This window comes from Ambystoma mexicanum, chromosome 1q (assembly GCF_040938575.1).
Source record: "Ambystoma mexicanum isolate Mex_15411 chromosome 1q, UKY_AmexF1_1, whole genome shotgun sequence".
Classification (NCBI taxonomy): domain Eukaryota; kingdom Metazoa; phylum Chordata; class Amphibia; order Caudata; family Ambystomatidae; genus Ambystoma; species Ambystoma mexicanum.
The window spans coordinates 842,753,432-842,778,331 of NC_090922.1; the positions used below are offsets into that span (position 1 = coordinate 842,753,432).

General features: G+C 44.8%; 1 protein-coding gene across 1 annotated transcript in view; it reads left to right on the forward strand.

Moving 5' to 3' along the window:
* NPHS2 (NPHS2 stomatin family member, podocin) overlaps positions 1 to 24,900 on the forward strand; it is a 145,296-nt gene that overhangs the window by 26,399 nt on the left and 93,997 nt on the right. Inside the window, exons 2-5 of the mRNA XM_069641475.1 lie at positions 5,623 to 5,726; positions 7,573 to 7,645; positions 20,197 to 20,279; positions 20,378 to 20,581. Of these exons, the coding sequence (XP_069497576.1) occupies positions 5,623 to 5,726; positions 7,573 to 7,645; positions 20,197 to 20,279; positions 20,378 to 20,581 (464 nt within the window). The remainder of the gene's footprint in view (positions 1 to 5,622; positions 5,727 to 7,572; positions 7,646 to 20,196; positions 20,280 to 20,377; positions 20,582 to 24,900) is intronic.

Genomic DNA, 24,900 nt, shown 5'->3' on the forward strand with positions numbered 1-24,900 from the left:
TTCCTACTCCTTGCCACTGCCTTCTATTCAAAGAAATCAAGTCCAAATTGATGTTTGGGGGTGAGTGTTGCAGGGGGGAGTGCTTAACTGTTGGTCCTATCACTTTGCGGTAAATTGTTATTTTTCTGTACTGCCATTAAAAAAACGGAATTCACTGTAATAGTATATCTTAACCTGATGATTTTGTAGAGGTTATTGCATTTTGTGTTGCCACAACATTGGTGGCTGTGAAATTGTTTATTTTCCTTTTTCAATAAATAATAAATTAATACATAGCTTATTGATACACACTTGCCTGGTTCCTAGTCCATTGTGACACGGGGTGTTTGTGGAGGTTGGGTGCGAGAGAGGTGGGAGGCCTTCTCAAAAGAATCCGTAGTAGATTCAAAATAAAAAGAGTTTTATTGCGCTCCACATCAATTGTAGGGGAAGGAATATCTTAGCTGGCATGTGCCATGTAATAAACCATGACAGCATCAAGGGCTCAATTATTTGCCCAGGTATCTTTATACATTGTAACCCCACGTCAAATTCTAGAATATTCATTCTGTGACTGCCAAGCCTGAGCCATAAGTGGCATAGTCAAGAACAGCCTGTGTATAAAGGTGAATGTTGTTGATAAAAAGAGGTATGGGAAGGAAGTGGTCAAGCTAGTATGGTCAAATGTGTAAAGCCTGGCAGGTTGATGTCACCCTGAAGTCTCCAAGCTACCTCACTGAGAAACTCAGCCTCTCCGGAGGCATATGATCCACCAGAAGTATGGACATGTGCAGACTTGAACTCCACCGTTGCAGGAAGGAAAAAACAGGAGGCAGGCCTTCTCTGTCTATGCTCCCAGACTCTGGAAACTTGGAACCTCCTCCCTGTCAACATCAGGCTTACCCCTTCTCTTCTAAATTTCAGGAAGGAGCTGAAGACCCTCCTCTTCAAGGTATGGCTCCTCTCTAACACGCAGGGCCAGGCACCCTCCACTCCCCACCCAACCTGAGACTGGGTAATCTGCCCCCCCCTGTTTTCTCACCTGGTTGCTTGTAGAGCTCTTGTTGCCAAATTGCCCTCCCCACCCCTCTCCTGTTGTTAGCTGAAAACACCCTTGTAACTCTGTTTCCCTCACCTTGTCCTTCCCCCTATGATCTGTAAAGTGCTCCATTGCTTCCCGAAGCTAGGTCAGTGATCATGACTACCCTAATAATGTTAAAAAAGGTTATTGTTAAGAGTGTGTGCCAATTCATGCCATTGTAGACTTCATCTAAGTTCATGGTGAGATAGGGTGGTGCCTTACTTGGGAGTAGCCTATCAAAGTATAGTTATATGTAGACCTCAACAATGAGAAAAAATATATATATATATATATATTTAATTGTATATGGTTTATATCAAACCTTTACAAATTAAAAAAGGAAACCAATTCATTATATCAACAGTGCAGCTAAGTACATAGAGAAAACAAAATAACCATACAAGTCAGTGAAGGAGCATTGAAAAGACATATGAGAAAATATACCCTGAGCTCTGTGTGCAGGCATTTTGTTAGACTGTGTGAAAAGTGCATATGGATATGCGACTAACAGGGCAGATAGGGAGAGAAGGGCCAGATGATTATTCTTTTGTATGCTGTAGCAGCCTGGCACTCTTCTGGTATTTTATGTTATGTTACTGTGCTTTGATTGTTTCCATAAGGCTATGACATGCTTTGTTGCTTGTGCAGTGCTTTATGCCTTAGTAAGGCTACCTCAAAGGACTGAAGAGCAGGGAGGGAATCTTTCGGGCCGCAAGATACCAGTGTTTCCACAGATCAGCACTAAAGGGTCATTCTGCCAAAGTTGAGTGAATGGGTGTGAAGCAGAAGTGAACATGTTTCAAAATGGGCTCGTAAGTAAGAGAAATGGTTATCTGGGCAGTTCGTACACCTGGAAATCCTTTTAATAACAGTCAAAAGTGGTTGTATCTCAAAAATACGAATAACATGTTCAATATGGTCACTTCTCAATATAGTGTCTATGGCGCTACAAGCACAAAGTAGATGGCAAAATCCTTAGGTTAAATAAAAGGAAGAATTGGTAAAAACCAATAGTTTGGGCATTTCCAGTTGTTTATTACATTATACATTAATAGGCAAGAATGAAGAATGAAGCATGCTCAGTAATACCGTACATGCCTGCAAGTTTGTGTTCACAGACACATAACATTATAGGCATAGTAGAAAGATATAAGTTCACAGCAGTCTTTTTACTATGTTTATCACTAATAATATGTGTGTGCAATCCTAACTTGTAGACATATGTCTAATATTTAAAGTAATTACTCTGTTTGTAGGTCTTGTTTAAGTTAATCTGGTGATTTTAGGGGTAATCTTGGGTGGTGGTTGCTAAGGTGGGGGAGTTAAGTCGGGAGGGTGGAAGCGGGTGAGATGTGTAGCAATTAGATGCTTGAGTAGGCTTAGCTAGAGTGGATAGATGTTGGTAGGCAGGCATGGACAAGGTTGGTGAGAGAGGGTAGGTATATAATATTTGAAAAGAAGATATATTAACAAGTGTCTATACCATAGAAAATAGGATCAAGGCTAATGGTTCATAAAGTTTCCATATTAAAACATATTTTTATTTTAACAATCTTAAAAATGATCATATTACATAAAACTCAATGTCAAACACGATATCTAAAACAAATAAAACATACACTTTACAGAACACAAGAAAAACACCTACTGTGGGTTGATTATCAAAAGTTGTAACACTTCTCCGTGCAAACCTTGACACTGGACTATTTAATCATATTCTAAGATGTTATAAGTGTATTTTTCAAACCCAACTTGTACAAGTTTCTGTCCTTAAAACACAGACAAATGTAGGACATTCATCAGGGGTAAAATTGCTTTGTGTTGAGATGGTGATAAAAGTTTTCTTTTCCTATCACTTTCTTTTTGCCGTTCCTTAAAGCAATGGTGAGCCCTGTGGGTAAAGGCACCACTGTTACCAAATTTGTTTGTTGAATTTCAGATCTTATTTTTAGATTTCATAAAGACCCCCCCCCCGATCCACCTAGGGTGCTCCGTATGTTTCTAACTTACCTCTTAGATTGTGGTTAAAATTCCACAGTCTTGAACCAGTCAATTGGTAATAATGGGAGCGATTTCCTATCAGTTTGGGAAGATCCCTCCACCCTCCTCTTAGTTCTGCAATTAGTCAGCTATTTGTGAGGAGTCTGACATATTATTTTATGTGAAAAAGATAATATTTTTGTGTTGATATGCAAAATGAATTCAATAAGTTACCTCCAAAAAATGATAGAACAGTTGTGAAATTACATTTTTTGAATATGGGTTTTTAAGACCATCAAGTGACCCGTTTACTTTGGTGTGTAGATATGTCAGAACTAAGATCAGGACGAGTATGGTATAACATTGAGAATAACTACCACATATGTATATGCACATAGAGTACCATCTACACCAACACTTAAGAAATCATTTACAGGCATGTAATTCCATCTCACAGATCTGTACTGGGATTGCATCTATAAGTTTTTGGTTTACTTGCCTTATTGGAAAGGCTGGGCATCTTTAAGGACTACATCTCCCAAAAGGCCTAGAGAATACGTGTAAATGAGCATGGCTTTTCCATTGCCACATGATGCAAATACATACGTCATCGTGCTGTTACACAATGATGTAATCATGGCATTATGTGACACATGACATCATCACGGTATTGTGGTACGCGTGAGGTCATCCCGTCACGCACGTAATACATATAGCGGCCATTTTAGAACAAATAAAGGCACGTGAAATATGTTTGGACTCGAGAATCCCTAAGAAACTTGGAATTTGAGGTAAGAATAGTTGTTGGTAGCCGTTTCATTTGGAAACTCTTGGAAATGTTTTCCGCTTTAAATTCTTGCTCCAACTAAACTCCTATTGTGTACTGAATATAAAAGGAATAGCAAATTGCTGTGTTGAAAAAGTAAGTTAACATAATATTAATGGCTTTAGATGCAACTTAAATATATGCATCCTTGAGCACTCAGATGTGAGATCACATGCAGTATTGTTAGGTGTAGACATCGCTGTGTGTTTATTTCCATTTTAAAAACTGTTTGGGAACTTTTGGCAATAAGGTTATTGGGGCTAGCAGCTGTGGGATAGGTTGCTAGGTGTGGCTAGGCAAGCATTTGGTAGGGAAAGTGGAGATGGGCAGAAGTCGGTTCGGGTGGGTGTTATAAAGTGGGTTTAGGCAGACTGAGGTAGTGTGGGTGTAGGCAGGCACGCAGTATGGTTGGCGTAGGCAGGCATGTGGTAAAGTGGCCATAGACAAACCTGGGATAGGGTGTATTTATGGCGGTTGGGGTAGGGTGGGTGCAGGCAGGCATGGAATCGAGTGGGTGTAGGCAGCCATGGGGTAGGGAAGGTGTACACAGGGATGGGATAGGGTGGATGTAGGTAGGATGGGTGTAGACTGGCATGAGGTAGGATGGGGTAGGGTGGCAACCTTGGGGCAGGCATGGTGATGGGTGAAGCAGGGTTGAGGTAGGCATGAATGAGGAAAGGTCGAACAGGGTGGGGTAAGTTAGGTGTAGAGTAGGGTGGAGATAAGCAGCCTTTGGCTAGGTGGGGTACAGAGGGGGTGGTTAAGAGTGGGGTAGAGTGGGGGCATGCAAGCATGAGTTATAGTGAGGGTAGATCGAGGCTACGGAGGGGTGGGATAGGGAGAATTAGGTATGGGTAGGCAGACGTGGCGAAGGTGGAGCAGGATGGGGAAGTCAGTTGTGGTGTAGGTTGGGGGTTGGCAGGTGTGGAGTTAGGTGGGTGTGTGTCGGGTGGGGGTAAGTGTGGGCAGGTGTGCGGGTGGGTGCAGTAGAGTGGGCATAGACAGGCATTCAGGAGGGTAAAGCAGCTAGTGCAGCCTGCAACAATTTCAGAAGCATCCTGCTGGTCCACAAAGGGCATGGTTAGGAGCAATCACGTTTCGGCGAGAGCAGGGACAGCAGGTCAGACAAACCTCAGAGTGGGAGTGAGGGGAGTTTGGCGGGGCAGCAGCTGGATCAGTTTGTGAAGGGAAATGAGAGAGGCAGGCAAGGTGGGTCAGCCTGTGTGAGGAAGTGAGCAGTGTTTAGTTGCTCTGCGAGGCATCCACAGTCCAAGCCACCATGGCAGCATGGTGCCAGGAAGGGGGAAGTCGGATCACTGCACAGTCTGGAAAGGAAGACCCAGTACTTAACATACTTATATGGAAAGTCCTGATTGGTGCAACTATTGTTGAGCAGTCCCTCATTTTTTCATATTGCACAAAACAACATAAAAACAATCAGTACTTTGGCAAACACATGCACCAACCGTTGCCAGTTACCGTGCCAATTACATATTCTGCTTCCCAACACACCAATGACAAATCAGCCATAATTCTAAAATGTGAAGGGTTACAGTGTGGCTGTACGAGTATCTCCACTCTTAAGGCAAGTATGCCTAATTGCTTAGAGGGCTGCTTGTAAATGAGCCAGAAAATGGCTGCTTACAGAAATGTCAACCAACATGCATGTTCTCATTACAGTAGGCTGTGCAAGTGCATGCGACTTTGTTACATTACTGATCATATGAAGTGAAGCCCCTCTTTTTTTTCTTTTCAGGTATCAAGGCTATTGGTCTTGGGGTTTGTGAGTGGCTACTGACACTGGCATCGTTAATCCTTGTTGTGCTGACATTTCCCATTTCCATATGGTTTTGTGTGAAGGTGAGGCACCTCCTGATCTCCATCAACAGAAATGGACAAAACCGTCTTGTAATTGTCCGTCATCTCTCCCCTCTCCCTCATCTCTAAACTATTGATGCTCTCAGATCTGTAAATCACCTCTAAACCTTCGAGCTGTTCCTCATCTTCGAACTGTCCAACATTCTCAAACTGCCCATTAGTTCTGAACAGTTTATCATTCCCAAATTGCCCTTGACCACTCGGATATCGACCATTTAATACTTTCTAAGCTCCCCATTATTTCCGAAGAAGCAGTCCCCTCTCTACACTTCCCACAGTCTTAGGATAGCCATGTTTGAACCTTGTCACTCCATATGTCTTCACCAAGTTTTTCCCATTTGTGAATGCTCCAAAAATCTCGCATACACGTTCCATGTCATTTTGCTGGCGGTAATTACTTCGACGTAATTACTTCGAAAAATCACTTCAAATGTTTTAATTTTATTTGGGGGGTCCCCCCTCCAAGCCACACTTCCCCTACACTAGTACCACTACCCCAGGCTCCTTCCCACCCCTTTTAATTCCTTAACCTACAACCGCCTATATAATTCAAAATATTTTCAAAGGAATTACTTCCAAGTAAATGACTTCAAAGTAATTACTGTCAGAAAAACCATGGGATACCCACATACATCCACAACATTTCTCCCTCCTTGGTCAGTTATAAACAATGTTATTTGAAACTTCACTACACCAAACCTTTCTTCAGAATGTTCTTTTATGTCAAATATGTCACAATCCCAAGCATCAATTTGGTTCAGTGCTAAATCTGCGACTCCTGATCATCTCTGACAATTTTTGTATATATAGGTTCTTTATCACTGCCCTTTTCAGCTTCTTTGCACTTGGTTGTCCACTTGGAATTGGCGCTCTACAAGCGTGACTATACTAAATGTAATTTGTTGGAGCCAATGATAGATGCTTTTTGTTAGGCTTATACGTTGGCTATGAGACAATGAACAGCCGCCTCTCTGGGAAGAGTGACAAAGCAAATGGCCTGTATACTGGTGGAGGCGTTGCCGTTCCACTTGGTAGTATACCACAATCACCAATGTAGTGATTGTGGCCTAGAGTGCCGGCCCAGGAGACATGGCCAGTGAAGAGCCATCTCAGGAGACTCAGACGAGAAGAAGACCTGAGTTCCGGAGTGTGAGTACTTAAGAATTAATGTCAAATTGGACTGGACCTCTGAATTGTGGATAAGCGAATCTAAAGACTTTTCCCTTGCATAGAGGGTAGAGATTGTTCTGAACCAAGAGACTTGGTAAACCAGAGATATGTTAAACTGAATTTTGTAGGTTTTGGGCAATCCTCCATTAGTTTTGTTATTTTGAAGAAGGAGACGTGCGAAGACCACTGGCAAGAAATTGATCTCAAAGAGCAGCAAGAAGGACAGGAGTCCCATACCCCAATGTCTACATTACATCTTTTGGGCCCCTACTCCATTAACTCTGGGACTGAGGAAAGTTCAGTGAAAGGTGCCATAGAGTTACAAGTTCAGTTTGCTTAAGAGACAATGAATACCTATTTTGTTTGACTACAATGAACATACTAAGTAATTAAACTATTTCAGGTTATGTGGCATTGACTACACACACTTGACTTACTGACAGAACACACCCAGTTTCGCCAACCCCCTCAGGCAACCTGATGAAAAACGGATTCCTTATATATATATATGCTTTTCCGCATATTCCATTTTCATATTCTCTGTTCTGAACAGACAAAATGAAAATGGAATATGCTCCTTTTACCATTCTCATGATCTCTGTTCCCCCATTTTCCATTCCCTTATTCTCTTCCTCAGTTACTCTTTTCTATCTTTCAGATTGTCAGAGAGTACGAGAGAGCAGTCATATTCAGATTGGGACGTCTGCTTCCAGGAAGAGCACGGGGACCAGGTAATAGCTGCTTCATTGCTTGTTCTCTTTGCCCCCCCGACTTTGAAGTTTGAATGGGTAATGCTCCCCACATGCAAAAATATGTTTCCATGTAAAAACTGTGGCTCAGTAATGAAGTGACTAGAGAAATCTCTCTTTATAGAAAAACTAGAGCAACAAACAACTTGGCGAGATGAAAAGGAATCACATTCGGAGTCTCCTCCGGGCTACCAAGAAAAAATGGGAAACACCACAAAACCACATTTGAAAAAGATGATGTTCTGAGTTCTGGTTCATCTGCGGATATCATTCTAAAGTCATGATTGTGATGGAGACTTCCATGATGGAGAGTTAGAACCACAGGCTAGTAATCTCAATAAGGACATCAAACCTATAAAGGGTACCTACATTTAAGTTATTGAGACCAAAACAGAATACTTAGAGGCCAATAACATAATAATCTCATAATTATGAAACAGTGGTCCATGAGAAAAAAGAGAATGCTGAGAAGAGAAATTTGAGTAGTGAAAGAATCCGACCAGCCTTGGTATATGGGATTGGTGGTCAGCAAAAATATGAAGCAAAAGTTTAAAAATTGGATGAAGAGCCATAGATTCATACTAATACAGAACGATGGAATTACAGTGCTGGAGACCCTGGTAAAAAAAAGATACAAGGAATGTTTGGGAAATAATCAAATAATTAAGTAAGACGGTACAATTCAAGTAAACATTAATACAGGCCTTTGAGGAGTGGAAGGTGTCCAAGAGGGCCTCCCAGCAGGTGCCACCATTAATGGGAGAGGAGAAGGGAGGGAGCACGGAGACCATATGTAGGGTCCATAGGTCTGGCGAGGGAATGACAAAGAGGATGTTGGTGAAAGGTTCCCTGGAGGAGGCACTGGTATAGGTGTCAGCGATAGGGAGGCCTGGGATGGAGACCAGGATGTCCTTTTTAAACTTCTTCCTACCAGTTTTAGTGAGGAGAGCAGGATAGTTGATAGAGAAGCAATTAGAAAAGATGGGAGAGACAGAGAGCACCATAGAGTAGGGAGAGGAGAGAAGAGGAAGGGCGTGGGAAGGGGTAGAGGAGAACAATAGGGAAGGACACAGGGCAGGGAACAAGCAGATGAGACAGAGAGAGATGGGACAAGTTGACAAATGGACAAGACGACAGGAACTCAGATAGTGGTGGACAGGGTTTGCTAGATGAGTGCTATGCTAGGAGGCAAGCCACAGAACGGCACTGCTTTCACAATACGATTTTAAAAACAGGAGAAAAAAGTGGGGGAAAAGGCCTAGGTTTCACAATGCAATTTTTAAATACTTTTCACAATACGATTTTAAAATGGGAGAAAACACACCTAAGTTTGAGAGATTGCTAAGTGGGACAGTATCAAGGGTAGAGTGCAGGCTCCACTCCTAACCCGGCCACTCCTACCTTACTTAGTAGCTGCAGGCTGATGGCTGGCCACTGGCTTCCCCTTCTGATACCTGCAGACACTGTCAGGAGCTGCCTCAGAGGGAGCCGCCCTTTGCCTAGGCACCCTTAGCTGCAAGGGCTCTACAGGCAGAGGGCTGCCCTGGGTAGGTCAATTAAAAGGAGTGTAATGCCCAATCACGGCCAGGAAGGCGGAATGGGAGGAGGGAAGGGAGAGTGGAGAGGAAAAAAACAACACAGGGAGAAACGAAGGGGTCGGGCAGGGCCCTGGTGTCACTAACACAAGAAAACACAAAATAAAGGCAAATGGAGAGTCAAGGAGGGTTGGGGCTCAGGTCCTCTTACCTGGCAGCACCACGTGCAAAGTGGAGCTTTGGGGCTGCAGCAGCGACTAGGCTTGCACGCTCCTGATAGAAAGCCCAATCACGGCCAGGGAGGCAGGAGGAGTGAGGGGAGAGGAAAAAACAACACAGGGAGAAACGAAGGGTGCGGGCAGGGCCCATGGGTCACTAACACACAAGAAAATACAAAATAAAGGCAAATGGAGGGCCAGGGAGGGTCGGGGCTCAGGTCCTCTTACCTGGCAGCACCACGTGCAAAGTAGAGCTTCGGGGTTGCAGCAACGACTAGGCTCGCTGGCTGCTGATAGAAAGCCCAATCAAGGCCAGTGAGACGGGATGGGAGGCGGGAGGAGGGAGGGGAGAGGAAAAAACAACACTGGGGGAAACAAAGGGTATGGGCAGGGCCCGGGGATCACTAACACACAAGAAAACACAAAATAAGGCAAATGGAGGGCCAAGCAGGGCCAGGACTCAGGTCCTCTTACCTGGCAGCACAACGGGCAAAGTGGAGCTTCAGGGCTGCAGTGGCGACTAGGCTTGCCGGCTGCTGATAGAAAGCCTAATCACGGCCAGGGAGGCGGAATGGGAGGTGGGAAGAGGGAGGGGTGAGGAAAAAACAACACAGGGAGAAACGAAGGGTGTGGGCAGCACCCGGGGGTCACTAACACACAAGAAAACACAAAATAAAGGAAAATGGAGGGATAAGGAGGGTCGGGACTCAGGTCCCCTTACCTGGCAGCACCACTTGCAAAGTGATGACCTTAAAGAGTGAGGCAAAGAGTAAGGAGTGAGATGAGCAGATAGGTATGGTGGGGCGAGTCCATGGATAGTTTAGAAGATGATGACAAGAAGTTTATACTTAGCCCTTTGTTTCATAGCTAGCCAGCCAATCTGGTAACGGGTAGAGGAGGTAGAGATAAAGCGAGGTTGAAAAGTGTGCGGACCGCAACGTTGATGACTTTGTCCACAGGTGAAAAAGCATAGTTGGGAAGGCCATAGGGGAGACTGGCACAGTAGTCAGATCTAGAAAGGACTAAGGAGATTATCTGTTTAGCAGTAGTGAAAGAAAGAAGATAACATATTTTTCTGATATTGAGGAGGTTGAGCCTGGCTGCAATGGCAGATTTGGAGCAGAAGAGCAAGAAGTTCTGTGATTGGTCAAGGATGACACCAAGGTTACGAGTGTAAGCAGAGTAAGGCAGGTATTCAGGAGAGAGGAGAGGAAGAGGAGGAGTGGAAGAGATAGCCTGTTTGGCTAGGAAGTAGAGATCTTCAGTCTTGGTGGAGCTGAGAATGAGCGAGTGAGACACCATCCAATATTTGATGGCAGAGAGATAGTTAGACATTTTTTAGAACAGCCTATCGGATAAGGAGAGGAAGATCTGATTGTCTTCTGCGAAAGGTTGATAGGAGAAGCTACAAGAGGAGATTATGGTGCAAAGAGCTGAAGTATAGAGAGTGAAGAGAAATGGTCCAAGGACAGACCCATGGGTAACCCCAACAGTAAGGGTGGGTGATTGGGGAGGTAAGGTTGTTCCAGGACATATGAAAGTGTCAGGGGGCAAGGTATGAAGCAAACCAAGCGAGGGCCTTATCTCTGATGCAAAGGAGAGATACTGTAGAGAGAAGGACAGAATGCTCGACAGTATTGAAGGCAGTAGAGAGGTCGAGAAGAATAAGAATAAATGAAAGGTGTGCCTGCTGAGAGGAAGAGATTGAGTTTCTGACATTGAATAACGCTGTCTCAGTAGAATCCAGAGGTCAGAAGCCAGATTGAAGAAGGTCCCGGAGGTTGTGAGTATTTTGGAATAGTGCGGTAGACGAGAGACAGGGCAAAAGTAGGCAGGACAGTTAGGATCTAGATCAGGTTTCTTAAGGAGACGGGTGCCTCTAGCTGTTTTATAGTATGAGAGAAAAGTGACATTGTCAAGAGAGGTGGTGAAGAAGGAAGAAAGATGTGGAGCAGCATTGGGAGCTATGTGCTTCACAATGTGGAGGGACAGTAGGTCAGTAGGGGCACAGGAAAGGTTAGCCTTGACGAGTAGGCCAAGACTCTCATCAGGGTTTGTGGGGGCAAAGGAAGGCATAGTAGTGGGAGAGGAGGGTAGGAGTGGTGGAGAAAAATGAGCAGGAGGGGATAGAAGGTAATTAGCAAGGGTATTGTGAATGGTAGAAATTCTAGATGTAAAGTCGAGAGCAAGAGCATTTATAGAAAGAGTAGAGGAGAAGGAGGTGGGTTTAGGAGGTGAGGGAACCGAGCAGAGAGATTTTTGGAGGCGCTTAGGTTGGGAGGATGTAGACGAAATGAGAGAAAGATAGAAGTCATGTTTGGCAGAGTCAAGAGTAGAGGAATAGTTTTGAAGAGCAGTGATATAGAGTTGGGGATCAGAGGAGTGTCTTGACCTTTGCCAAGTGCAAAGCTTTTTCCACATTGTTTCCAAGGTGCGGATGAGAGATATAATCCAGGGCCGCGGATAGAGAGAAGGCACAGTAGCGATATTAAAGGCGGAGAGTTGAGAGGAGATGAGAATAAGGTCAAGGGAGTTTCCATTGGAATAGTTGGGCAGAGAGTGGACAGAAGAGAGTGAGTAGTTAAGTAGAAGAGAGGTAAAGTCATTGGATAGAGCAGCAAAGAGGGAGGGGAGGTTGAAGTCACCAATGACATTGAGGTGGTGATCGGGAGGGAGAGAGTCAATTAGTTGAGAGATGTGTCAAAGAATTGACCCACCGGACTAGGTGGCCGGTAGAGAGAGATAATATGTATGCCATATGGGGCAGTGATTGTGTAGATAGTGTATTTGAATGAGGGAGAATTAGCAGGAGAAAGGGGAGTAGCAGAGATAGGATGTTTGGAGGATGAAAACAGGCCTACACCACCACCCCTGGCAGTGGGTCGGGGAGAGTAAGTGACGGTGTAGGTAGGGTCATGAAGGGCAGCAAGGGTTGCAGAGTCAGAGGGAGAGAGCAATGTTTCAGTAAGTGTAATAAGGTCAAGAGAAGGAGAATGAGAAAGGAAGAAGTCAGAGGTAAAGAAGGCTTTATTGCAGACAGACTGTGCATTCCAAAGGAAGAGAGTGAGATGTAGAAGTATAGCGATGTTGAGTCTGAGAAATAGAGAGGTGCCGGGGGGGATGTGAGAAGAGGGTGTGTCGTGGAAAGTTAGGGTTAAAGTAGGCTTTTTGAACAAAGAGTAGTGGAGTGAGAAGAGAGGTAGTGTTGAGGAGAAGAGGTGATAGGAGTAGGGAGAGAGTTGTCATTTTAATTGTTTATTTGTAAAGCGCTTACACACAAGTGAAGTGCTTCAAGGCGGAAAAGGAGCAAGTCATTCTGAAGCCTTGAAGATTCCGAATGATCTTAAAACAATAACTAGCATAATAGGCCAGAGGCAAATCTTCTAGTGTAAGTGCTTGACAAAGAGTGGGGGAAAATGGGGGGGGGACATACAGAACAAAAAACTACCGTACTAGGCCTGGTGTCATTTCAGATTGATTGGTGGTTGGTCATCTAATGCAGCTATGCATGAGTAGTTCAGGCACAACCAAGATAGGGAGGGGAGACATGGAGGACAGGACAGACAAACCTTTTTGGCCTAGTACATTAAGGTAGTGCAAGTGGGCAAAACCGGAGATGCGAGGGAGGGAGAGCAAGACAAGTGCGCCCTGTTAAGCAGGGACCAGGGTTAAGTGCAGAGTGGTTGCCCATCTCATGGAGCATATTCCAAGTGCAGTAGTTCCAAGCAGAGTGTAGAGGCCCGTAGGCAAGTGCAGGACTGGCGGTGGAGACTGGGACCTGTGAGGCTCTGGAGGTGCACCAGGCTACCAGTTAGCCAACTGAGTAGGTTGGGGAGGAGAAAAAGGAGGCAAGCAGGAGAAAAGAGAAGGGTTGAGATGGTTCTGAGCGGATGAGAGTGAAGAGAAAGTTGGAGGGAAAGGAAGCGATAGCATGAGAAGTTCATGGCGAGGGTGCAGCTTAGAAGGAGCAATTAAGGGTACTTATAGACAAGTAGCAGGACACAACAAAGCAAAGGCTCATAGGCTAAGAGGCAAAGAGGCTGGGCAATGGCTGGTCTTCACCCATGACTCTTCCACCCTTAACTGGGAAGCTTCTGGCTGGACGCTTCTAGGGAGTTCATAAGGGATGATCTTGTCACCTGATCGCCTGGTCAATCAGTGGTTGGTCTCTCTGATATTGTCACTGGTGTTGCTGGGATGAGGCTATTTCTTCCTGCTAGGTGTTCTCAGAGGAGCCTCTTGTGGCCTTTAGCTGGAGATAGAGCTGCAGATGTCACTTATCCAAGATGGCAACAGGAAGTGATGTCACTGATCCAAGATGGCCACTGCAAGTGAAGTTTCAGACAGAAAGTGAAGCCAGAAACCGGAATGGATGACATACTCTTGTCACCTGAACACATAGTCCATCAGTGGTTGGTCTACCTGAAACTGTACCTGGTGTTGCTGGAATTAAGTGATTTTTGTTCCTGCTTGATGTTCCCAGAGAGCTTCTAGTGGCCTTCAGCTGGAGGTAGGGCTGATGCAAGATGGCCATAGGAAGAGATGTCACCGATCCAAGATGGTAGTTGAAAGTGAAGTTTCAGACAGAAAGTGTAGCCAAATACCAGTAGGGATGACACGCTCTTGTCACCTGCTCGCCTAGTTCATCAGTGGTTTGTCTCTCAGATATTGGGCCTCATTATGGGTCTGGCAGTAACCCTGCCGGTGCTATCACCGAGTTGCTGCCAGACCTGTAAAAATATACTGGTGTCTGACTTCCCAGTACCACTGGCTCATTCCGAGTCCGGCAACTGGGAAGTCGGGCACCAGTACATTTGTTAATCCCCATTCCCATAGAGCCCTTTAGGACTCTATGGGAGTGGGGACACAGAAGCACCAGCACCATTACGAACGGTGCCGGTGCTTCCGTGATGGGTTTGCTTACCGTGACCACTGCACCCGGCAGGGTCAGACCTGTCAGGCACAGTGGCTCCGGCAAGCAAACACGTAGTTTGCCGGTCCAGAAACAAGGGTGCCCGTGAGCTTTCTGGCACCCTTATTTCCAGACCGGCATACTTGTCATGAGGCTCATTGCCTCTGGTTTTGCTGGGATAAGGCAATTATTTCCTGCTTGATGTTCCCAGAGGAGCTTCTTGTGGCCTTCAGCAGGAGATATGGCTGCTCCACGATGGCCACAAGAAATGATGTCACTGATCCAAGATGACCACAGGAAGTGATGTCACCAATCCAAGATGCCACTGGAAGTGAAATTTCAGACAGAAAGTGAAGACAAAAATGAATGACACATTCTCTTGTCACTAGTCCAGGGTTGTCCAACTCCAGGCCACAAGGACTGGAATCCTGATGGGTTTTCAGGATATCTCTCATTAATATTAATGAGAAAACATTTGCATCCATTTAGGATCATTATATACACATTTACCTCATAAATATGAGTGAGGGGCATCCTGAAAATCTGACGTTTCTGGACCTCGAGGCCTGTAGTTGGACAAACCTGGCCTAGTCCATCAGTGGTTGGTCTTACTGATATTGTCCCTTCTGTTGCTGGGATGAGGCGATGTCTTCTTGTTTGATGTTCCCAGAGGAGGCTCTTGTGGCCTGATCCAAGAGGGCCACAGGACGTGATGTCACTGATCCAAGATGGCCATAGGAATTGATGTCACTGAACCAAGATGGTGACAGGAAGTGATGTCACCAATCCAAGATGGCTGCTTGAAGTGATGTAACCAATCCAATATGGCTGCTGGAAGTGACATTGCAGACACAAAGTGAAGCCAAAAACCAGAAGGATGACACATGCTCTTGTAACCTGATGGCCTAATGCATCAGTGGTTGGTCTCTCTGATATTGTCTTGGGGGTTGCCAGGATAAGGCGATTTCTTACTGCTTGATATTCCCAGCTGAGCCTCTTGAGGGCTGATCCAATATATGCTCCTTTTGCAAGAGTCCCATAGAAATCAATCGCTAGATGATGCCATATGTTGTCAGTAGGTGTGTGATCTGTAATGGCATTGAGGGCTCAGAAAAAGCTGTGTATTGGCATATGGTGCAGTATTTGATAAATTCTACTAAATCCTCCAAATATGGGAACCAGGCTTGATTCCTTAGTAACCTTCTTGTATTTACTATGCCACTGTGACCTTCATGTGAGATTTGCACCATCTCCTTTCTAAGATTCTAAGGTACTATCAGTCTGTGTCCTCTCAGAAGAACACTTTGTTCTGCTACAGCTTGTTCGTTTTGTTGCATGTTGGTCAAGTTTCATTTTCAAGTGCAGTTGTTGACCTTTCTGGTACTCTCTCCACTCGTTTACTTTTGAGTTGCATTGTTAGTTGCATAGTTGGGTCTTTGCGGAACACTGACGCAAAGGCGGCTTCCAACATGGCTGATGGTAGCACGTTGATGGTCAGATAACATAAGTAATCTTCCATGTCATTCTTAACAGCCATGTTTGGCACTTGTTGGGTGGCAAGAGAAAGAATTGGCTGGGTTACAATCCTTGCCAGGTCAGTTGATGCTATCCTAATCATACTCTTGTAGACGCATGCCCCACCTTTCAATGTGAGGGGGCATTCGTGCCTAGGGGTTTCTGAATAAGTATAACCGTGCCTGATGATTTGTGACTAACGTAAATTGTTTGCCAATTATGAAGTGATGGAAATATTCAAATGCCTACACTGCAGCATGGATTTCTTTCTCCAGTTGTGAAAAGGTAGTTTCAATTGTGGAGAGAGCACGACTAGTAAAGGCTACTATGTATTTGGGTGTTGACGTAGTTTCTTTATCTTTATACTGTGCTATTATAGGGCTGGTGTCAAGTGATACTTCAGTGTGCACAATGGATTAAAGTATGTCAAGTGCTGCTTAGGTGGGAGCACTGCTTTGATCTTCTCAAATGTTTGTTGACATGTTGTAGTTCTGTAAGTGTTGCATAGTTTGAATATATCTTGCACGGTATCAGTTTGCAATATATCTTGTACAGTATCCTGCCATCCCTAAAAAGGATCTCACATCAGCATTTTGAAGTGTTGGGGCGGCTACTGTTTTGTTGCTACTTTGGCTGGGTGAAGGGTCATTCCTTGATCATATAATGCATGCCTGTAGGAACGAAGATGGCGTTTGTTTCACATTTTAAAGTTCAGTGTCAAACCTGCTTCTTGTAGAGTTTGGCATACTCTTACTAGCTGTTCATTGTGCTCCTTTTAGCTTCCATGAACATATGGTTGCTGTAAATGAAAGCGTTATAAAATGGCAGAATTGTTTCCTGAAATATTTCAGCTTTCAATGAGATGATGACGTTTAATCTTTTATATCAAAATAAACCCCTGTGGGTGAAGAAGGTTGGTATTTCTCTGGACTTTTGCTGCCATTCGGTTTGATGATTCCCGTGGTTGAGGTCTAGTTATCAGAATTTAACCACCTTGTTGAGACGCATTTTCATGTCCTCTGTTTGGCCCTGGATGGTATTCTCTCAATATGGCTACATTTGGTATGTCAAAGCAAAGCCTGCAGTTGGGACTAGCACAAATGGTGAAATCCATGGAGTCAGGCCATGCCATTCGAACATTTTGGGGAATAGAGACTTAATACTGTCTTTGAAAATAGGCATGATTGATGATATCAATTTGAGTCGTCCATGTCCGGGAGGAGCATGTTACATCCTCTGATATGTTGTAGTTGTGGTCAATCAGCCCTAGGTTGAGAGCAGTGCGAAAACGAACTAGACAGGGCCCTGTAATGGAGCTCTTGAGCACATGTATAGTGGTTGTGATGGATTTGTTCCTGTGGCACAATGAGTACTGGAACTGAAATATGCATGGCAGGGGGTATATTGCACATCATTGATACATTTCTGCAGTGGAAGGCAGGAGACTGAATACTTTATTGATCGGTGGAAAGTCCTGCTTATTCCTTATGTTAACATTGGCACCAGTGTCAATTATGAATGATTGCACATGTGATCCTACAGTTAATGTAATCATTGGACTGCACTTGGTGTCAACTGCGTCATCCTTGAGGTAAAGGGATGCAACACTGATCCCTTGTAGAGTCCCCTAACTCCCGGCAGAACAAAATCAGCAAGAAAAAATAATAATTTGAAGGAAGCTTTCCCAGTCCTGCCAGTCTTTACCATCATGAGCCCTTGCAGTCCAGACACCAGGTGGCAGGTATTGCGAAGGAAGCCTGCTTTCTCTCCTAAACATCATCCACTGTTTGTTTCCCTTCATTCGGACTGTAGCTGTAATTAGATAGGCTAGAGTTTTAGGAGTAGGCACTTGTTTTTTGCTTAGGAGTGGACTTTGAACATATCCCAAGTTGAAGCACCTTACTGCTAAATTCGGGTTAACCTGGACCTACACACCAATGGCTGTAATAATCAGAGACTGCAAAGAACGTTCTGTTGAACACATTGCAGCAATTTAATTCACACTTTCATATTAAAGTATTTATTCTGTTATTTATTGCAGTTCTTATCTCATCCTACTTAAAGAATGTTTAACTGTGTTATTGCTTCATGTGTTCAATATTGGTTGGTAGGCCTTTATTGAGAATTTGTCACAGGCACATTTGTGTTTTAGATAGTGCTCATTTGAGGCCAAGACCGTCCCACTATGTTACACACATATACTTGATGAGAGGGTATGCCCTATATGGCACCCATGGCAAAATGAATAAGCACAAAATATAAACAATACCCTCTACAGGGGTTTGAATCATCATTACTGTGTTTTATTATGCCTTTATTATTCCAACTGCCCTTTTGTTTATTTGTCCACCGTATATTGTTGCCATATTGTTTTTCATGTGCACACAGGAGTATCCTGGAGTTTGCTCCACCATCCACTCCAGTTGGATTCGCTATAGTTTTACACACAGGGCATGTTCATTGTCCATACTGGTCCACCACTCACTGAGTACCCTAATTATCAGAAAGAATTCCAGAAACCTATGTGAGCAGTGTGAACTGTCTCCTGCCCTCTTCTTCAATTACACGGGCAGTGGAGTAACTTTGCTGAAAATGTGTGTGGGGGGGGGGGGCGGACATGACATCTGAAGAAAAGGTGCCCCAGCCAAAGGAAGGCGGACAAAATGATGTGCTATGAAAGTTGGGGGGCGGGACAAAAACCCCTGTCTCCCCCTAAAATTACGCCCATGTACACAGGTTGCTTTCACATGGTCTACACGCTAGAAGGTGGAGCTGAATCACCACCTCTTACAGGTTCCACACCACGCTTGATTCACAAGTGAAAATTCACAAGCGTGCCCTCTCACTAGGTGGCAACCTAGTTGGCAGTACAAAGAAGAATGAATGATAGCTAATTCTGGCACTTTGAAACAAAATTATGTTGTATAAACCACCTTACATATGGCCAATAAAATAAATAAATAAAATAAATATTTTAGCCTAACCTTTATATATTGTAATCTTATTCTCACTTGTACCTTAATTGTATGCCATTCTTAATCATAGATGTATGCCAAAGTGGGCCCTCGTTAGTTGACCGGTCCAGAAATAAAGTGCTGGTAACAACGTATAACTGCACCATTCCAGACCTGCCAACTTCAAGTCTGATGCTAGGGGCTCTGATCTCCTGGCAGGCCTGACCTGCCGGTAGATCAGACCCCTACCGGCAGATAAAGGCCTGAAACACTGGCATCAGTACTAACTATGCCGATGATTCAGACAACCCCATCCTATAGGACTCCATGGAGTGTGGAGTGACCGGCATCTCCACCGCCTGTAATATCCTAGTATTACTGGGATATCGGGTGGCAGGGATGGTACAGTAGTTTCCTGGTATCCCGCTGGAATTACCTAGCGGGATAGGGGAACTCATAATAAGGCATTTTTTTTACCCATGCTTGTAAAAAAAAAAAAAAAAATGCGATAATCAGATTCTAACCATGGGCCTCATTACGACCCTGGCGGTACGGAGTGAACGGCGCCGTAAAAGGTGCCGGCGCCGTTCACTCCGTACCGTCGCATTACGAGTTCCCCTCGCGGGACACGGTAAGCACGCCTGGGAAAACCAGGCGTGCTTACCGGGTCCCGTGAGGGGAAGAGGGAGCAAACAACGGGCCATCTCGTAATGGCCCATTGTTTGCTCCCTCTCCCATTCCCATTCAGCCCTATGGGGGCTGAATGGGAATGGGGAAGGACCGTGTCTGGGTCCTTGGAGGGAGGAATTACCGGGCCTTCCGAACTCGGAATGGCCCGGTAAGTCCTCATTCCGAGGACCCGGACCCCGACGCGATTTCGGCAGCAGCCATGCCGCCAATAGCGGCATGGTTACCGCTGAACTCGTAATGAGGGCCCATATCTATTACCCTAAAATCTCCCTCTGAATAATGTCAACCCTCACTCTTAAAATCGCCAAAGACTGCTCTCAGACCTTATGGTGTGATCTAGACAGCTTGGGCTTGTTTCCCTCAATCAATGAGCGGGTTAAAGGAGGCATCCTATTTACATGCCACCAGACATCCGTACATTGCCAGCTTTCATGTATCAGTTTTTCAAATATCCTGGAGGATTACATTCCTAGAGTTAGTATCTCTACGTTGGGTACACGTTTTGGAAACATGAGTAAAGGCATACTAGTATAATGTTCTGCAATGCGAGTAGCACATTGTTGTGATTAAGGTAGTAGGTCTCCGGCCAGCATATCTTCAAAAGCTAACCCATCAAATGCTCAGTACCATGCCATCCTTACCCTTTATATGTCTTGCATAACATTAAATGACAGCTAGCAACACATGTCTTCTCCTTCCTCTCTCCCAGGCCTCTTCTTCTTCCTGCCATGTCTGGACACCTACCACAAAGTAGACCTTCGCTTGAAAACTATGGAAGTCCCCTTCCATGAGGTAAACGTGTGCCTGATAACTCTTAAAACATGAGCCAAGTGTGTGCACACCCCTGTTTCAGTTTGTATCCTGATATCCAATAACCTTTTTTTGCCCAGGTGGTAACAAAGGACTTGATCACTGTGGAGGTGGATGTTGTCTGCTATTACCGAATAGAAAATGCTAATCTTCTCCTCACCTCAGTCACCAACTTGACAAGCACCCTGCAGCTGCTGGCACAGACCACCACAAAGCACCTGCTGGCACACAAATCTTTCACTGAGATTCTAACAGAAAGGAAAAGCATTGCCAAGGAAGCCAAGGTAAGAACCAGGCAGGAAAAGAGGCGGTCAAGTGCAAGGACCCAGAGGGGAGGTTGCACGCCATTGGGCATTCAGTGAAGAGGAGGCAATGCTGGGTTGTGTGGGCAAAAGGGTTGTATAATATATCACTTAAAATGCACAGAGAGGCAATGGGAATGGGAATGTAATGGAGGGTAGAGAGCAGATATTACAGTGAGAAGGGCATTGATTGAATGTGCATGGGGAACATTATGATGTTAACATGGGTTTTGTAGGGTTTGCGACTGCAGGTAAAACCACTGGCCCCGATATCAGATTTTCTCATGAATGCTCATTGTTAAGATGGATTTCAAAAATAAAACCGTTGGGTGGATTTTGGGAGCTCACTCTATTATTATGGTGAACAGGGAGACACTGAGAATAGCAAACCCAATCAAGGTAAGGCACCAGAGCGGCAAGGCGAAGTCTCAGGAGGGTTGTAAGAGTGGTCTACAGATGCAGTGAGTCCACACAGAGGAACACCAATGATTCAAGTTAGACAGATAAGTACAAAATATACAAGTATTTATTAGCCATTTACAATAAATACTAAGAAAATAAAACTTCTAGTCACACACTTTCTATTAAACAGATGTATGCATTCACCCTTACGAGAAGAAGGGAGAGCATATCATTCAATAACCAGTGTAACACAGATAAGTACTCAGATGCATGAAATTCAGTAAATACACTTTAGAATACCCACAGAACAGTTTAACTAACACTTAATGAGACCAACCCTAATATGGTTTGGGGCCTTTTGTTATCAGTTATCAGTTCAAAAGTTATTATTTTCAGGTAGGTGTACTAAGAGATTGAGCAATACCAGTGGTTATGATATAAATGATCCAAAAGTAAAGATGACGTAAGTAAACTCAATCACTCGCTGTCACAAGGATAGGCATAGGAAGGGATCCTTGGGCAGGCCTCCACCAACCAAAGTCAGGAAAAGGTGATTTAGCGACAGGACTTTACGCCCATTTATCCCCCTGGAGAACAGGGTGGGAAAGCAACTGGTTTGTTAACTTACCCCCTGAGTTGGAAATCTGTTGGGGGCACAGCATTCTGTGCTTGGTCCGGTAAAGGAAGGCTCAGGGGTCACGCGTACAGTGGTCACTTTTGGACGCAGGATTTTGTTTCGGTTGGCAGTGCTGCTTAGGAATTGGATTTAGACACCTTCCAGCTGAACACCAAAATTAAGAAAAGGTGATGACTTCTGCAGAGCAGACACCCTTGGGACTTTTCTAGGATGTAAAGAAAATGGATTGCAACAGGAGTCACCATGGTCAGGTGGCAACAGGCGATCTTGCAGGGATGAACAAAGGAGTAGGTCTTGCATGACTTGTTGATGCAAGAAGGCTGAAAATGCAGGAACAGGCCTTTTGTTGTACAAGATGCAGAACCTCCAAGTGCCAATAATGCACTCAGTAGCTAAGAGAGAGCTGGTCAGTCCACCAGTTAGTCCAGGGAACCTCTGAAGGCTTGGATCTGTAAGCAGGGGTCGAGACTGGTTGTCCCACCATTCATGGGGTCTAAACACTGACAAGGGTCTTCTTGAGATCAAGTACAGGAGCAGGGCTTTACCAGGACTTCACTGGAGTTGGTGCTGGTCAGGTACAGGGGTCCTCCCGGGGTTGTCAATAGGCTGCTGTTCTTTGTAAAGGATTTGGCTCCAACGATGATCTGAAGAATGGCTGCAGGAGTCCTCCTTTTAACCAAGAGGTGGACTGGAAGCTCGCCCAGGTCCATCAGTGGTATTGATCTGCACAATTCAAACTCACAGTGGCTATTCAGTCATGGATAGCCACTTGCCACAACATCTGCCCAGCAACAGACATTCAGGCACCACAATGTGTACCAGATGATCCCAGCTCCCACATCCGGGCTCACACACAAATCATCTCTTTGCGCGGGAAAGAAGCAGCTTTCCTCGGGTAAGGGCTTCCCATGTATGGCAATTCTAGACCTGAAAAGGCAGGAAGAAGTCCAAAGAGCAATATAGTCAAAGGGCATTCAAAATCCTTGTGGCACTGCCATCTTGGGATGCTAACCACATTTAGTAGCCCTTTGCAGTAAATGTAAAAGTACATGAGTTAAAAGTTTAAAACTTAGTAAATATCTTCTGCCATCAGCTCATCCTAGGCACATTGTAAATGTAACCACAAAGCCACTACAGACAAAGTTACAAGTATTCCAAGTATCCATAGCGCACTTCACAGTGATGTGTGCAGCTTTAAAAATACAAGAAATCCACTAAGAGAGACACAGTCTCCCAGCACTCATAGGGCCTCATTACACGGAAGGCGGTAAGGGTTAACGGACCGTTAACCCTTACCGCCTTACTACGAGGTCCCTTAGCGGGTTGGTACTTTAACGCCTGCTTTTAGCAGGCGTTAAAAACCAACCCGCTAAGGGACCTTGGTGCTAATTACGGCACCGCAAATTTGCGGTACCGTAATTAGCACCTTCCACATTCCTATTATGCCCTATGGGGCAAAAATGGGAATGGGGAAGGGCAATGGTGGAAGGGGGAATTACCGCCCCGCCAACCTTGGAATAGGGCGGTAATTCACCTTTCCACCAAGGCGGTGCCGGCATTTTAGCACCTTGGTCCACCGCCTACCGTGTAATGAGGCCCATAGTCTTATGGACTGATCTATTTCCTCATAAAAATGAGAAAAAAGACAAGAGAAGTAAAACAGGAGGGTTTACCTACTTTCAAAAAGTCAGATCAGGATTCAAAGCACAGAAAAAAGAAAGGGCGTCTCTTAGAAGTCTGTGGGAGGAAAGCAGCAAACCGCAAATCTTTCCTAATACTCATCATTCAAAATTGCCCTTGATTTGCATTCTCCTTTATCTCTCAAAAGCCATTTACCACTCATTTCTCATCCATACCTTTTCCATCCTTGGCAACCAGGAGTCTGCCTTGGCTACATTACTTTTTACCTATCTGACTGAACCATATCTATTTCAGGGATCTCAAGCACCACTAATCCTGCCCCTCTCCCAGTGGGCACATTTCCGCCTTTGTACTCCTCTTACTTTGGCTTCTGATACCACCTTTTTGAGGATGACACCTAGAGCATCTTTTTCTTTCCATGCTATATCTTCATGATCAACCCCTCCTATACTGAATCAATTTACCTTTCTGTCTCAAATGAGTCATTCATCCTTTCCACAATCATATCCTTTCCTCCTGACCTCCTAACTCTAGCCCCTAAGGCTTGCAACTTTGGATCCCCTTTGGTAGCTGTTAGGGAGAATTCTCCAGAATGGCTAATTTCCCTTACCTACTGATTCCGACAGCAGCTTTGCTGGATTTCTAGGATTCTTTTTTTCACCTGGTAAGAGTGTGAGCCTTTTTCCCACTCTTACATGTGTTTTGCTGTGTGTGTTTTCACTTTTTGTGTGATGTTGAGCACTGGAGCCTCACCTACTCCATGGCCTCATATTTTTATTTGTGTTACACAGCACCTTCAGTGCAGTGACACATGAGACTTCCCACCGACTCCATTTTCTGGGGCTGACTACTGTCCCCCAGAAAAGGGTAAAGTTGCCGTTAACTTTACCTTAGTCACTTTAAACCACAGACCCAGTACACCCCATCTTACATGGAGTATTGGAAAGGGTTAACTCTTATCCCTTTTGTCTGTGCCTCTTCGAGCATTGTTTCGCTCCCTTTACATTAAGACTTGGCTGGTGGCAGTGGTATCTACCCTAACCTTTCTACCGCGATTAGCTTATATAAACGTGGTATTGTTTTAGGCTATTATATTAGCCTCGAACAAGAAACCGCTTGACCAAATACATTTTATTTTGGCTCTGGCTGGGTTTATTTGCCATTTGTTTTTGTTAAAGTCTTTCTCGTGTTTTTCTCTGCACGCCAAACTGGGGATGACTCCTTTGTTCGCTGTCTTTTCGCTGGCTTCTGCACAGAAGCCCTCCTTAAGGTGCCTGAAAGTCCAGGTAGGCAGGATGTGAGGGAGGGAGCTTCGGACCCCCGCCATGGGTTCCCTTGGTAACCCAATTCGCACTCCTGTTTGATTGGCTGAGGGAACTGTCCTTGCCAGGACAGCCACTCTGCTGTATTATTGACAGCCAGGCTGTATGAATGGGGGAAAGCTGCATAAAAAGCAGGTCTCTGGGACTGGAAAGCAGAGTCGCCACTGGAACTAAAGAACCAACGAGGAACTGGCAGAAGAGGACACCTACAACGACTGAACCGCCCGGTGAAGCCCTGCTGCAGGTCCGAATCTTCAGAATCCGATGACAGAGAAGATCCTCCAGGAAACTTCTTCCCT